The sequence below is a fragment of the Grus americana genome, chromosome 2, assembly GCF_028858705.1.
Source record: "Grus americana isolate bGruAme1 chromosome 2, bGruAme1.mat, whole genome shotgun sequence".
NCBI classification, from domain to species: Eukaryota; Metazoa; Chordata; class Aves; order Gruiformes; family Gruidae; genus Grus; species Grus americana.
The window spans coordinates 123,724,722-123,739,177 of NC_072853.1; the positions used below are offsets into that span (position 1 = coordinate 123,724,722).

Genomic DNA, 14,456 nt, shown 5'->3' on the forward strand with positions numbered 1-14,456 from the left:
CTAATTTTTTGCTAACTTCATCGCGTCAGTTTAAAGGAGAGGAAACGTCTGCCCCTGGCTAGCAGCAAACCTCGGGCTCGCCCTCCCGGGCACGGCAGACCCGGCAGCAACCGCAACGGTGCAGAAAGGAGCCGGAGATCACCCCTAGACTGGGCGTAAAAAAACAATTAATCGAGAGACTTAATATTTAAAGCTGCATTAACGCCCCGATGCTTTCAAAGAACGGCTCCGGAGCCCCACTCCTTCCCCGCTCGCATCCCAAACCGAAAAAGGGCGGGGGGGGGGGGGGAAGCTGGCAATCGCCTGAACCGCTGCCGAAGCGCGTCAAACCGAAGGGGTGGGGGTGTCCCCGGTGCCGAAAACGGTGATATTAAAAAATCGCGGGGGGGGGGGAAGGGAGGGGGCGGTGGGGCTGGATGCGGGCGGATGGAGGCAGGTCGGGCAGGCGGAGGGCGAATGTTTCCTGCCCGCCGCCGCCGCCCCCCGGCCGCCCCCCGCAGCCGGGCGGAAGTCAGCCCGCGCCGTCGGAGCTTAAAAGGCTCCCGCACGCCGCGCCGCCCCAGTGCCGGCGGCCGCAGCGGGGCCGGAGCCAGCGCCGCCGCCAGCCCTGCGGGCCACGCCGAGGCGGGCCATGCGCTGCCCCGCGCCCTGATCTTTCCTTTCCCCCCGCCCCGAGGACCGGGTCCGCCCGGCTCTGCCCCTCCGCACCCCGCCAGGCAGGGGGAAGGCGCCCGGCGCGATGGCTCTCCCCGGATCCCACGCCGCCCGGGACGGTGCTGCCGCATCAGTGAGTAATTCCTGCTAATTCACCCCCCGGGGCCGGTGGGCTCTGGCTCGACAGATCGCGGGGGAGGCGGGCGTTTTGGTTTTTGCTGTTTTTTTCCCCTCCTCCCTCCCGCTCTTCGGGTTTTATATTATTTTTGTTTTCTCAATAAAACACCACGCGAAGAGGCGAGATGACAAAGGAAATGTGATCCTAGGCGCTGCAGGGGCTCAGAGCGAGCGAGAACCGGAGAGGAGGAGGAGGGGGCGAGCGTAGCGCTCTCGGATAGCATTGCACAGCGGCTCCAATTTGTGCGAGCGAATATAATACACCCCCCATGAATAATTCAGGGCGGCCGGCGGGGACCTGCCGCTGCTCCTCTGCCCGGCCGCGGCCGCCGCAGCGTGTGCGAGCCGCGCCGAGCCCGCGGCGCTGACCGGCCCGCCGCCGGCCGGGAGAGCCACCCGAGCCACCGGGCACCGCGTGTGGCGGGGCCGCAGCGGGCTCGGCGCTGCCCTCCGCGGGGGAGCCCCACTTAAAGGAAGGCGTCCGGCGGGAGCCGGGACGCTCAGAGGGGACCAATCTTCTTAGCCGTTCCCGGAGCCCCGTTGTTTTTTTTTTTTCCTCTTGCCTTCCCATCTCCTCCTCCTCCTCTGTGTCCCGCCAGTGTGAGTCTCTGCCGGTGGGGTGGGCACCAACGCCGCCCTCCATCCCCACCCCCCAGTCATGCGGTGGAGGAGCAGGCGTCGGCGGGGGAGGACTGGAGCCGGAGAAGTCTTCCTGGCCACTGTGTTTCAGTGCCTCTCTTTCTCCTAGAGCTGCTCTGGATTGCAAAAGTGGAGGGGGGAACTGAAACGAAATTTCCCCTTCCCCCCCGACAAGCACAGGTTTAAAGGAAAAGAGGAAAAAACTCAACGCCCCAGGAAGAAAGAGCGAAACTTGAGTTAAACCCTTGCTGCCCCCCACCCGCGCCCTCCCTGCCCGGCCAAGAGGGACTTGCACTGCCGCCCCGACCCCGTCCTGCGGCCGTGGGAACCGGAGCCGAGCCCCGGCGGACAGAGGTCCGGTCCCCGCTGGATGCGGTGGGGATCGGGCGGTTGGCGCCCATGCACTTTCTGTTTAGGAAGAAGACAAGTAACCAAACCACGTTGTCAAACTGCTGACCCAAGGGGGAAATGAGAAGACTGTGTGAGGTATTGACCGATCTGGGAATCGATACAATTTGTCTAATGCAACGGGGGATCGGGGGTTAAGTACATGTGAAGGAAGAGAGGATCTATTTGCTGAGAGAGAACGGGACAGCTACACCTTGATACCAAAAATACCCCCCCCCTCAGCAAGCCCGGCAGCGAGGTACGAGGCGAGGATCCAGCTCCCTGCAGACCGCCGGATCGATGACACCGTATTTGCAAAACCGGCCAATCGATCCCACTTGGCAAAACGACTGATCGATGCCAGCTTGCTCGTAAGCCGCTTGCAGAACTACCTTCTCCCCGCGCCGCTCCGAACGTCCCCCGCCTCTTCTGTGTTCTTTTTCTTCACACACCTTTTTTTTTTGTGAGAGCGGGGAGATACACTTTTTTTTTACCCCCCCATCGGAGAGTCAGGCCCATCGCAAATGGCTTCGTTTCCCGAGTCCGACTTCCAGATCTGCCCGCTGTGCAAGGAGATGTGCGGCTCGCCGGCTCCCCTCTCCTCCAACTCCTCCACCTCCTCGTCCTCCTCGCAGACCTCCAGCTCCTCCGGGGGCGGCGGCGGCAGCTCCTCCTGCGGGGGCCCGCCGCGGCGGCTCCACGTCCTGCCCTGCCTGCACGCCTTCTGCCGCCAGTGCCTGGAGGCGCAGCGGCACCCCGGCGCGGGGGACGCGCTCAAGCTGCGCTGCCCCATCTGCGACCAGAAGGTGGTGATCTCGGAGCCCTCGGGCATGGACGCGCTGCCGTCCTCCAACTTCCTCCTCAGCAACCTGCTGGACGTCGTCGTCGTGGCCGCCGCCGCCGACGAGCAGAAGAACGGCCGCGCCGCCGGGGCCGGCCCCGCCGCAGGCTCCGGCGCGGGAGGAGGCGGCGGCGGCGGTAACAACCGCCACCACGGCCGCCCGCCGCCGCCGCACCGTGCCGCCGGCTCCTCGCCCGCCGCCGCCGCCTCGGCTGCGCCCTCCTCGACGTCCTCCTCCTCGGGCGGCGGCGGCGGCGGCTCGGCGGCGCTCCTGCTGCGGCGGCCCCACAGCCGGCAGGGCGAGCCCCGCTGCAGCTCCTGCGACGAGGGCAACGCCGCCAGCTCCCGCTGCCTCGACTGCCAGGAGCACCTGTGCGACAACTGCGTGCGGGCGCACCAGCGCGTCCGCCTCACCAAGGACCACTTCATCGAGCGCTTCGCCGCCGCCCCCGGCCCCGCCGCTGCCGCCGGCCCCGCCGCGCCGCTCGCCCTCAGCCCGCCCTACCCCGCCTCGCCCTACAACATCCTCTCCGTCTTCCCCGACCGGGCCAGCTACTGCCAGCACCACGACGACGAGGTGAGCGAGTCCGCGGCGCGGGAGGGGGCGGCCCGTTCCCGCCCCTCGCCGGCGCCAGAGGGCCCCCGCCCGCCTCGCACCCTCGCGGCGGGCGGGCCGGCCCTGAGGGGCGGGCGGCGGCGGCGGGGACCGGTCGCGGCGCTTCCTCCGCCCGCGGAGGCACTCGGGTCTCGGCGCACCTCGGGGGTGGGGGCAGGGCCGCCCCTCCAACGGCCGGTGCGGGGGGCGGGAGCCGCTAACGGGCCGAGGGATGGCGTGCGGCGTCCCCGGGCGCCTCGCTCCCTCCGGGCGCCGCTCCGCGCCGCCGCCCCGGAGGAGGAGGAGGAGGTGAGCCGGGGCCCGCTGCGAGGCGCGGAAGGCGGTCGTCGGTGCCTTGGGCTGCCCGTCCGCGGCGGGAAGCGGCTAAGGCGGCGTGCGGTGTGGGCATCGGGCTGCTACGGGCGCTGCCTTTCTGAGGGAGCTTGTCGGGCGCGTAGTGGGGGGTTGCGAGACCGTGGAGGTGCAAGCGAGAAAAGTCTGGAGTCCCCCAAGCCCCTAATGTTTCTAACGCAGAGTTAAATTACTCCGTGAATTCTGCTTTGTACCGTGTTCGGCGTGTGACCCATCGAAGAAAGAGAAAACGAATAAATAGGGAAAGAAGATGACTAATGAGGAAAGGACTTTTTCTTTGTTTTAAATTGAAGGTAGTCAGAAAGTTGGCAAAGATGTTCACCCTTGCCTCTACCGGCTTCATCTCCTGCTCTTGGCTAACGTTTTGGGTGCTGTAGTGCAAACAAGAGCTTTAATAATATAAAAATGGGAACTTGCTCTACGTGGTCTTCGTTTAAAATGCTTTGCTCGCAAGTTTTGCTTCTGATGATCCTAAGTATCGTTTCACAGATCTAAAAGAGAGGCTGCGGCTTCTTCAAAATGTACTGAAAATGGCTTAAGTTTCATTGGGACATAGTTTCTTGCTGTGATAGTTTGAAACTTGATTTTTATCTGAAACTGGAAAATGGCGGTCTGCTGTCCCCCCCCCTGCTCTGAAAGTCAATGCAGGGGATTTTGCTGGAATTTTCCAGTAATTTCAGTGTTGGACGTAGTTTCTTCCCAGTATGAAACTGGACAGCACAACAAACTGTTTCGGGGAAAAACCTGCCTGAGGTCAGGGTAGTACAAGAGTCTTCTGTGGGATGCTCGCTTAACTGATACATGAAGGTGTTTAGCCTAGCAAAATGTGGCGATGCCTTTGTCTTCAGTTTGTGAGGATGCTTTGCTTATCTCCTCTAATGCTACTGTACCTCTGACATAATTTTCTAGAAAGCTCTGGAAGAGCTCTTCTTGTTTCTTAAAATTGCTAGTGGCAGAAGACAAAGTATGAATTTTGGGGGGGGGGGAAACCCCCAGCTTAAAATGGCATTTGGGGGTGTGGTGTGCTTGAGGGACAAGGAGGTTTAAAAAAAAACAACAAACCTTACTGGCAACTGGGCTGCTTACAGGTTTTTTGCAGTATCTAAGTATCTTCCTGCTAGTGGCTTCCTAAAGAACGTATGTAATACTGAATGACGGAATGAAATGAAGCATGGTGTTCTTAATACACTAAAGCCATATTTCTGCCTTCATTTTGGACTAAAACTTTGGACTTGTGGTATGGGCTAAAAACCTTCTAGTTCTTGTGCTCTCAGTGTCATAAAGCTTCTTGTTGAAGTGTGTAAAATGAACCAATGGAAGGCTATATGAACCAATGGACTGGCCATAGCATAAAGTATCCATAGCATAAAGTATCCAGCTTCTAAAGCAGATCTGTTCTCTGCCACTTGGTAAAGAGTAGCTGGGACAGGAGCTCCAAGGTATTTTGTAGACTTAAAAACTTAAATTGTAAAAGGAAGAAAGATTCTAGTCTTGCTTAAACTGTACAGCTTTTCTAGAAGTAACTTCTAAAAAAGCATGTTAGTTTATGTAGCATATTTTTATTTTCAATAGTGTGCTTTGGAAAGAGTATAAGCCTCTTAACATTGGTTTTGGGTGTCCTTGTGTCCTGTAGACCTAGAAATTGTTTTAAAACAAGTGAGCATTTTCAAACCTTCAGCTCCTGTTGAGAAAGGCTTTTATTCTACAAATTAATGATCTACTACTGTTCTTGATTAGTGAGTTTTGGTGATTCCTTAATGTGGGTGTGCCTGATCAGTATTTGCAAGTATTTATTATTCACTCAAGGAGAGACTCCTTTTGGAACAGTTTATACTGTAAATCTTTCTCACTTTTGCTAAAAAATATGGGCAAGGTGTACAATTTTTGAGAAAGGGTGGCTGCAAAACTGTGAGGGTTATTGCTTGTTTAATTCTAAGAATGCTATTTACAGCCTCATAAAAGGAACAATAATGGAAAGGCAGCCTTCCAAGAGAGTACTTAAGTGATGCACTAAGTACTTTGCTTGGCTGTCTAATAGTGTAAAAACAAACCTAACATGCAAGGCTGGAATGGTAGCTTGAAACCTTTAATATTAGTAGTTAGATACTGAGCAGAACTGGAGTTTCTAAGTGGGAAAAGCTGGTGACAGACCAGGATATTCCCTCAGACTAATGTCATGGAGGTAAGTTTTGAGCACAGGCAGATCTCATCTGAAATCTGCTAGAGTACAGCTCTCTTGGATGTGGAGTTGTCCTTCTGCAGGATGTGTCCTCACCCTGTTTGAGATCAGTTTGAGCCTGTCCCTGAGGCTTTTCTGGGCCAAAGCAGCTGGATCCCTTATTTTCTACCTCCTTGCTTAGAACATGATACTCCTGTCCTTCCAACATCACTACTTCATTTGTTACCTTTGATTGTGTTCCTCTCTGGTCTTTCCACCCCTCCTTCTGGGAAGCACTGTCCATTCCCCATAATTTCCCCTCCTCCCAACCCCATTTTGAGACTCCCTCCAGTAAGGAAGGGGAGTAGCACTGTGCGCGGTTACTTTACTGGGTGTTCCAAGTCCCAAAACAAGACTACAGATATGCATTTGCAAGATGGGATCAACATAGCTGTTCATCCTTTCAGTGCAGAGAAATGCAGATTTCAGCTCTTTACTGGGAATGCCCGGTGCAGTCTCTTTTTAGTTGAGTTGGTTCTGTTCTGAGTTCTGGTTCTCAGTTGAGCTGTTGATGTAAAAACAATAACCTGTTGTGTGCTGTGAGTACATGCAAGTCACTGACAATGAAGAATACTGACTGTTACTGTAGCAGCCACCATTAAAGCAAGTGGAGCTCTGGGCACTGCTTTCAGAGTGGCTAGTGCCTGCAAATACTACAACGATGCACGAAAGGAAAGAAAATGAAAAGAAAGGCAAAAGCGAATCTTTCTTTGCCACAGAGCTGCTGTTGAAACCCAGTCTGGTTGCTTACCACTTGGAACATTGTTGTCTGAGGTAAAATGCTATCAGGGAAGCAAGGGAAAGGCTTAATCTGTCAGATGCTCCACAGTATTCTACAAATGTAGCAATACTTGTTGCAACCCTGAAAATTTTCTTCTGTGTGACTGTGTGTTGTATGGATAGAATTATCAATGTTACAGTAGTAACTAGATTTTATTGTCATAAAAGCCACTAAACAGGACTTTAAACTTGAAAAAGATTTTACCTTTGTAGTACCCATAATTAAATCAAATATGCTAACTGATATGTCAGTGTTCTTGATTTGTCTCATCTCACAGACTGAAAGAGCACCTCTACTTTTCTTTTCACAGAATTTTCAATAATAGGCTGCAAACCAAACTAGATGCTTAGAAAATGTTGGAACAGCTGTAGGATACTTGGCTTGTATAGATAAACTACCTGGATTCAAATTACTTTGCTCTTGCAGAAAGTGGAAAAGGCCACAAGTCTCAAGTTAAATAATGTTGGCATAAAGGAAACCCTGCTCTCGGCTGCTACATGCTTTAGTATCACTTGGTGATATCAGTGGCGGATGGTCAAAACACTTCAATAGCAGACTTCTAACACTTTCTAGGGAAAGTGTGGAGTTGCCAAGTTCAGTCAACTTAATGGTCTGTGACCCCCTAGTTCTCCTATTGCTTTACAGATTCCATTTTAGAAGAGGTTCACAGCCTACAAGGCAAAACTCTGTAGCACCACTGCTCGCCACCCCCCACCCCCCCGCAAGAAAGGGTTTTAAAGTTCTTTCTCACTCTGCCCTTAGCCACGCTGTTCCTTCCTTTTGCTTGCGTCAGTCCTGGCTTTGGTCAGATTCCTCCTTGAGCAGATTAATTCACAAACACAGAAGTTTCTTGCCAGATCAGTGAGTTGAAATGGCTTATGAGGATATCAGTGCATGTGGACAAGACTGGCTAAAATTAGATTGCTGTATTGAATTCCAGAGTTGCATATATTCCTGAATTTATGGTCTTTTAGACTACAAAAAAATTATACTTCTCCTTATTGTTTTACAGACTGTAAAAGATGCAACTTTTGAAAGCTTGTGTATGTATAGGGGAAGGCATTCAAACACATAACTGTCAGCTGAACTGAAAGCTACTTATCTGGTACCTTGGCTAAACTTACTGGTTGAATTTATACCTAAACTGCTCGAATGTAGGGTAAAGCTCGGGTTTCACAATAGGGAGTGAATTTAACATCTCATGGCTGCTCAAATAAGAGGATCTTGCTTTCTCCTCTGTTCTCACCAGGCTTGGTTGTGTGCATGCAGGAGCTGCTTTTGTGAGCCAATTTAACTCTCAACGTGGTAGAAAACTTTTCCCTTCTTCTAGCGTTGGTATAAGTTTATTTGAATTGCAGAGGAATCTTGCCCAACCTGAACTGGTATGAGGGAAAAGGAGGAATAGCATGGCTAGGGAGGAAGGCTAGATTAGATATGGTCCCTTTTGTGTAATGGCTTGCCATTGCTGCCAAACACTGAGCTTTAACCTATGATGCTCTTAATGCTGTCCACCCTTGTGTCACCAAAACAGTTGGCTAACACAAAGGGAATATATGTGTCCCCCCACTTCTCTCTCTTGCTCAAGGGCTATTTATATGAAACTGCAATATGTGATACAAATGTGATGCAGGCTCTTGCTGTTCCTTTTTCTAATGGCGAGGGTTTTTTACCTCCTAACAAAATGATTAAAACTTTTAAGAGTGCATCCTGGAGGCACTGGCCTTAACATACTTTAATACTTCATAGCAGCCACAACAGCAGCAACACAATAGCTTCAGCTTTAGAGGAGAATGTGCACATGAGCTAGATAAATTCCTACTGCCAGTATATGTAAGGAACCAAATATACTTCTTTATACTGATGCACCCCTCATTTATCATGCTTAATGTGTCTTTTCTCTTCTGATATCAAATGCACATGCAGGTGCCCAATCTGAAGACAATACTTTGGATTCAGTTACTGACAGTTGTGTTTTCCTTTTTAATTTTTTCCTGGTGAACAAAGCACAGCAGTGAGTTATTTTGTTCATATGTGGTCTATGTAATGTGGATGTAACAGCTTTAGAATGATGAAGGGTTTAAATAGTCTCTAGTTTCACACTTTTTTTAAACTTACAAATAATGTTCAGATATCTGGTGCTAAACAGGTCACCTCTTGGATTACTCTACCTCATTTTCTTTCAGCTGCCCCTTTCCCAGCATACCTTTAGCTCCTGGCTCTTCCCTGTATGTATTTTATTTAACTGTTTCTCTTTTGTGGGAGAATGAAAACTGTGCTGGACTTGAAACAGCTTTCATACAATACTGGACAGAATCAAAACCTCCCCTCCTTCCCCTGCTTTGCTGTGACTGATGTTCAAATACTCCCAGCGTTTTAGGGTAAATACAGCAAAGTAAATTTTTTTTCTCCCTGGTGATAATCTGATATTGTTACACTACTGGCCTAATTAAACATGACTTCAGATAATTTCCAGTGACTAAAAACTGGAAGAAACAGAAAGGCCTTGTCCATAAAAGTTTTACTTTGAGAACACTTTTGAAAAACCAACAGTATCAATAGAGTAGAAACTTGCAGGCTGCAGCATAGACCTCTGAGGTTATAATAACTTTCTTGAGCAAATACGATTGGAGATGTGCGTACAATAAATAGGCATGAAACTAGTCTGTTATACTGAGAACTGAATTTTCTTTAATTTCAGTTTTGCTAAAACCAATGTCTAGAAGTGTATCTCACTTGGAGAGAGGGTTTGAATTTTGCTTTTAGTGATGAAATTTTGCATTGTGTAGGAGTTTCTCCTTTCAGCTAAATCTTCAGACCATGTAAACATGCTTGCTAGACCACGCTTCCTTAGAGGAAAGCTACCTAGTTCCTCTGTTTTAAAGTTAAGAAGGTATCATTCCTCTTTCAATACTGTCTTGACCCTGTCTCTTCCTAGTTCTACTCCCATACTCCCTTCCTTCCTGCAAAGTCATTTGTGTCTTTCCATCAGACAAAGAATCATGATGTGTTGAGAGCACAGATCTTAAGCTGTACGAACAATGCACTGAATGCAAGACTAATGTTACCACAGATAAGATTTCACAGAAGGGGTTTATTGTCTTTAGCTGTAATCTACTTTCAATAGAGCAGTTGTAATTATGATCCAAGATTATATTTGTGTAGTACATAATTTTTAGTAATGTTTTTATCCTTATCATTCTAAGTCTTAATTAAAGTATAGAAATGCTGGATGGGAATGGGACTAGTGCTTAGCAATGCAAGTATTGGTTAATGTAATGAATGGATGTCCCTGATCCTAAAATGTATTAGGCATGTGTCCTTGTTTTAGCTGTTCTCCTCATGGGCTTAGCTGCAGCTCCTTCCACAGCCTGTTTTCCACTTCCCCTGGCTGTGCCTGTTGGAGGACTATGTGGGTGGGACAGGTTTGGTCCTCTTACCTAACAAATTCTGCTTGTGCATCCAAATCAATTTTTAAAGTCACAGGAACAGAACAAAAACATGGTAAAGAATCAGAGCAATACTATCTGCTAATTGTTTTCTAACTCCAGTTCAAAAGCAAATTTATGATGGAATGTCACTTTGGATTATTTTATCTCTTCCTCTTTCCCTGTCCCCCTCCCATCTTAAAGAAGAAAAATTGTATGTGGCTAATACAGGAGTAGTACTTCTTTCCTAAGGTTCTTTTGATGCTAAGCTACTTCTTTCTTCTTTACCAACTCTTAACAAAGGAACAGAATTTTCAACTATGGAGTCTGTAGCTAATAATAATCATCTCATTTAGGAACTAAAAATGCTGACCAGCTTTGAATGTTCTAGCTGTTTAGTATGAAAAGGAGTAAAACTCAGTACAAACAGATGTGGCTCACTATTATATGTTCTGTTGTCCTACTGTGCTGCCTCTTGGATATGTGTGCAATCCTGACACTTCCTCACAAGAATTAATTCATAGTTACATGTTCAGCTGTAAGAAATAAGAGCTCTACTCCTGTTATTTCACTTGAGTCTATAATATGCATTTCTAAAACCTCAGATGGTGAGCTTGTTGGATAGGATGATGTCTGGTCAGCAGTTTTCTTACATATGTAGGTGAAATATTTTTGAAGTGACTAAGACTTGAATTGGAAACTTCAAATGAGAAGCTTATTGTTTTATGATTCTGCATACTTTGTGCTAGGCCTCTGCACTGGTGCTGACTTGAAGAAAATGGCTTACCTTCTAGGAGCAGGTAGGCAACTTGAGGCAATCTTTAAACTTGTCTCACTAGCAATGGGTGAAAGTAACTTGTCAGAGTTGAGTATTTTAAATTTTGGGGAGGATGAGGTATATCTTCAGTGCTATAGTGGAAGTGGTCTCTGCTGAAAAAAGTGAAATATCTTTGGAAACTCATTTCTGAAATGAACAGATTAATCCAATGAAAGGCTGCTGTACTCATGTTGTTACTACAGTAGTTATGTCTTACTCCTGTTATTTACCATGGTATGATCTTCGCTAAGATCACACAAGTAATTGCCAAGGCTGCTCTCAGTACCAGTGCTTGCCAGGACTGTCAAAATAGCGACGCTGTATCTCCGCTTTCTGGGGAGAAGGGTCCTTCAGTGAGCTAAAGGTAATAGCTAAACTTGTTTTGCATCATTTTCTGTCTAATGTTCGTCTCCATGCATAACCAAACACTTAAAGGTATTTTGTCAAATTTGCTAAACCTTATCTTTTCTAGTTTGCTTGTATTAATGCCCATCCCATACATTCTGTGGATAGCCAACATTGTTAAACTACCATCTACTGTCAATATTTTCCTTCCACAGTTAAGGTATTGTAAATGTACAGAACTACCAAATGCTGTGTTTGGTTGGATTAAAAGGCTGGCAGGGACCTGATATTCAGAAATTGAACTTCAGTGGGATTCTTGGATGGTAATGTTAAGGCTTGTTGTATCTTTCCCATGTTGGCTTGGGTTTTCTGTGTTCTGTTTGCATATTCAGGCACTCACAGTCCAGAGTGGCAGGCATATGCTAGAAGACTAATTTTATACAGCCTTTTGTTCAGCTGCTCTTGGTTAACAAAAGGCAAACTTATTTAGGGGAAAATGTCAGCTATCAAACTTCAAATCCTCCCCTTCCCCTCCCCCTTCACTTCAGTGGTTCTTACTACATGTGCCATTCACACTGTCACAGTTAAGTGTACAATATAAAAACCCCTAGCCTTAAATCTTTGGTGCGAGCGAAGCTTGAAAGCTGTCTGTTATGGATGCCCTTAAGCTTTGTAATCCAACCTGGTGCTGGGTCAAGGGACTAGAGAATGCCTCTCCTCCTGTGCGAGGGCTGGTAGTATGGTCTGGGAATTGCCAGTGAGCTAGTCAGTACTGGTCCTGGTTGCACGACAAGGCTACTATTCCTTATCTTCTGCAACCTTGAGTAACGCCATGTCAGGTGATTGAGGGTGTAGGAGATAAAGATCAGGTAGTTTCTAGGGGCCTGCTGTTGCTGTGTCTTTCTGTGGCTTGCAAGTCAACTATATAGTTCTCAAATGTTTTAGTAAGCGAATGTATATGTGAGGCAGAGTGAGCCTGTTAATTGAGGAAAAACTTGTTAGAGAATGGAAAGAATTGTCATGCCTCTGAGTCTTCTTTTTCCTTTAAAAGCAATGCTGGTAAAGAGTTAAATTCCCCCCGCCCCCGCTGCTATATATGGTGTGCCCAAAGGCACTGGAGATTTAATACATTGAAGTTGGAGCGTGAAGGGGGTCTGCAGGCTGCTAGACAAAGTCACTCAAATTTCAAGAATACTTGATCCATACAAGGATGTTACTTGAGAAAGGCATGACTTCTCTGTAAGAAACTGGTTGCCAAATGAGCTGGCTGAGTGTGTCCTAAACAGTTTTTTGTGGCCAGATGAGCAAACTGGAAACCACCAGATTTTCTCTAATTGATGACTGATAAGTAAGCTAGCCAAAGCTGCTGTGAGAACCATCTCTCTTCAGAGAACAATGGTTATTTGTAGGGGAAAATGAAAGTTGTGATTCTCCCACTGAAGTGCTTGCGAGTTATAGAAACTATTGTACAGATAATTTAGTTATCTATTGAATTGACTGAATGCTAGACTGAACAAATACCAAATATAACTTCCCTCTGTCTAGTTACTGTAGAAGCAGCTGTAGTGTTGCCAACACAATGCATGTGGGTATCAACTTCTGTTTAAGGCTTTAAACTGGATGGGTAAACATTTTGGGAAAAGAGGAGGGACTGTATATAAAAAATAATTTTAAAAAAAATCAGAACTGGAAATGTCAGGCAGTGGTCTGGAGTGGATTCTACCCTGAAAGAAGTAACAACCAAACTAACAAAACCATAGGGAAACAGAGAGGTTGAAATACAAAAGAATTAGTGGAATACCGAGACCCTAGTCTTCCCAGCGCTGCTCTTGTACTCTAATACAGTAAGTATTGTAAGGGAGGGAAGATGTAATACTCTTCTTGCTTCTTATCCTCTTGTCATTAATACAACTGTAATAATCCACCCAATATCATGGAAGTATTGATAAGATTAGAATTAGGAATTAAATTAGGGTTATAAATGGTGGTTGTTGACAGTGTCCCAAAAGGTAACAGCATGCCCTTTCTTAGTCATCTGCATAGCTGGCATGCTGCTGGAGGGCTGTCTACTCCAAACCTTGGGCCACTCTTGAGAAGCGCGCTTCCCAATGACGGGCTGCGTACAAGTAGTATACGCTTACTGACAGCATTTATAGTGTTCCTATCTTGGTCTCTTGGTAATGATGCCAAAAACTTTCTACGTTGAAAGTATAAATGGTAGAACCTTAATTTTAAAGTGTGGGTGTTAATGTGAAGCTTAATTTTACAAATGGGAACAGAAAATTGCCCTGACCCATTCTTTCAGTCTATAATTTCATTTTCATATCTCTGTCCTTAAATACAAGTCAATTGCTGTGTAGCATCTATCTACAGAAAGGACCATAATTTTTATAGTTATTGAAGTCATTTAGGGTGTTAAACTACTCATTAGCTTTATTTTTATTGGTTTCTGATTGGCTCATCTAGCCACAAAAACTTTGTGTAGAGGGCTTACTCAGCTGGTTCTTGGCAACCAGTTTCTTAGAGAAGTCATGCCTTTCTCAAGTAACATCCTTGTAAATACAATTCAAGGTTAGCATTTTCATTCTGTATATGATGTCACTTCTGAAATCTATTAATGCCATTCAGCAAAGAACAGGGCTGCTAAGGTGCTCAAGCTAACGAAACCCCTCAAATGGTGTGTACTCCAAGCAGGGTCCAGGCATAAAAAGCTGCATTCATTATGGGGGGAGGGAAGTGATAGTGTTTGAGATGCAAGGCAAAGCAAGGTGGCTTACACAAAGCCCAGCTAGTTGCCTCACTAGCCTTGGCACATGTGTTCCTTGTCATCTAAATCTGCATTTCCTTTCTGCTTCATCCTCCTTCAGGCACTCTGTGTGCCTTTACACACTGATTAGCAACAAGTAGTAGGGTGAACTGGCTCAAATGGAAGAGGAAAGAAGCCAGTGCCAGGCTAGCTGAAATCATTGGGCAATGGAGGTAGCAAAACCCTGCAGCTGAAGATGCTGTAGGGAAGAAGGAGAAAAAGTACAGAGGTTCCCTTTCTTTTGTCCAAACCTGTTCATCTCTCTTCCTTCCCCAGCTCTGCCTTAAATCTAACAACCCAGACTTTCAGAGGGAATTAAATAACTCTGATGCTCTGGATGAATTTTTGGTTAAAGCCATAGTTCTGCTTTTCATTATAAAGCTTTCTTGTGACTAAACA

General features: G+C 47.4%; 1 protein-coding gene across 1 annotated transcript in view; it reads left to right on the plus strand.

Moving 5' to 3' along the window:
- Positions 1-1,665: 1,665 nt before the first annotated feature.
- The window catches only part of TRIM71 (tripartite motif containing 71), a 57,024-nt gene continuing 44,233 nt past the window's right edge, over positions 1,666-14,456 (plus strand). The window contains exon 1 of the mRNA XM_054816737.1: positions 1,666-3,275. Coding sequence (XP_054672712.1) covers positions 2,382-3,275 — 894 coding nt within the window. The 5' untranslated portion in view covers positions 1,666-2,381. The remainder of the gene's footprint in view (positions 3,276-14,456) is intronic.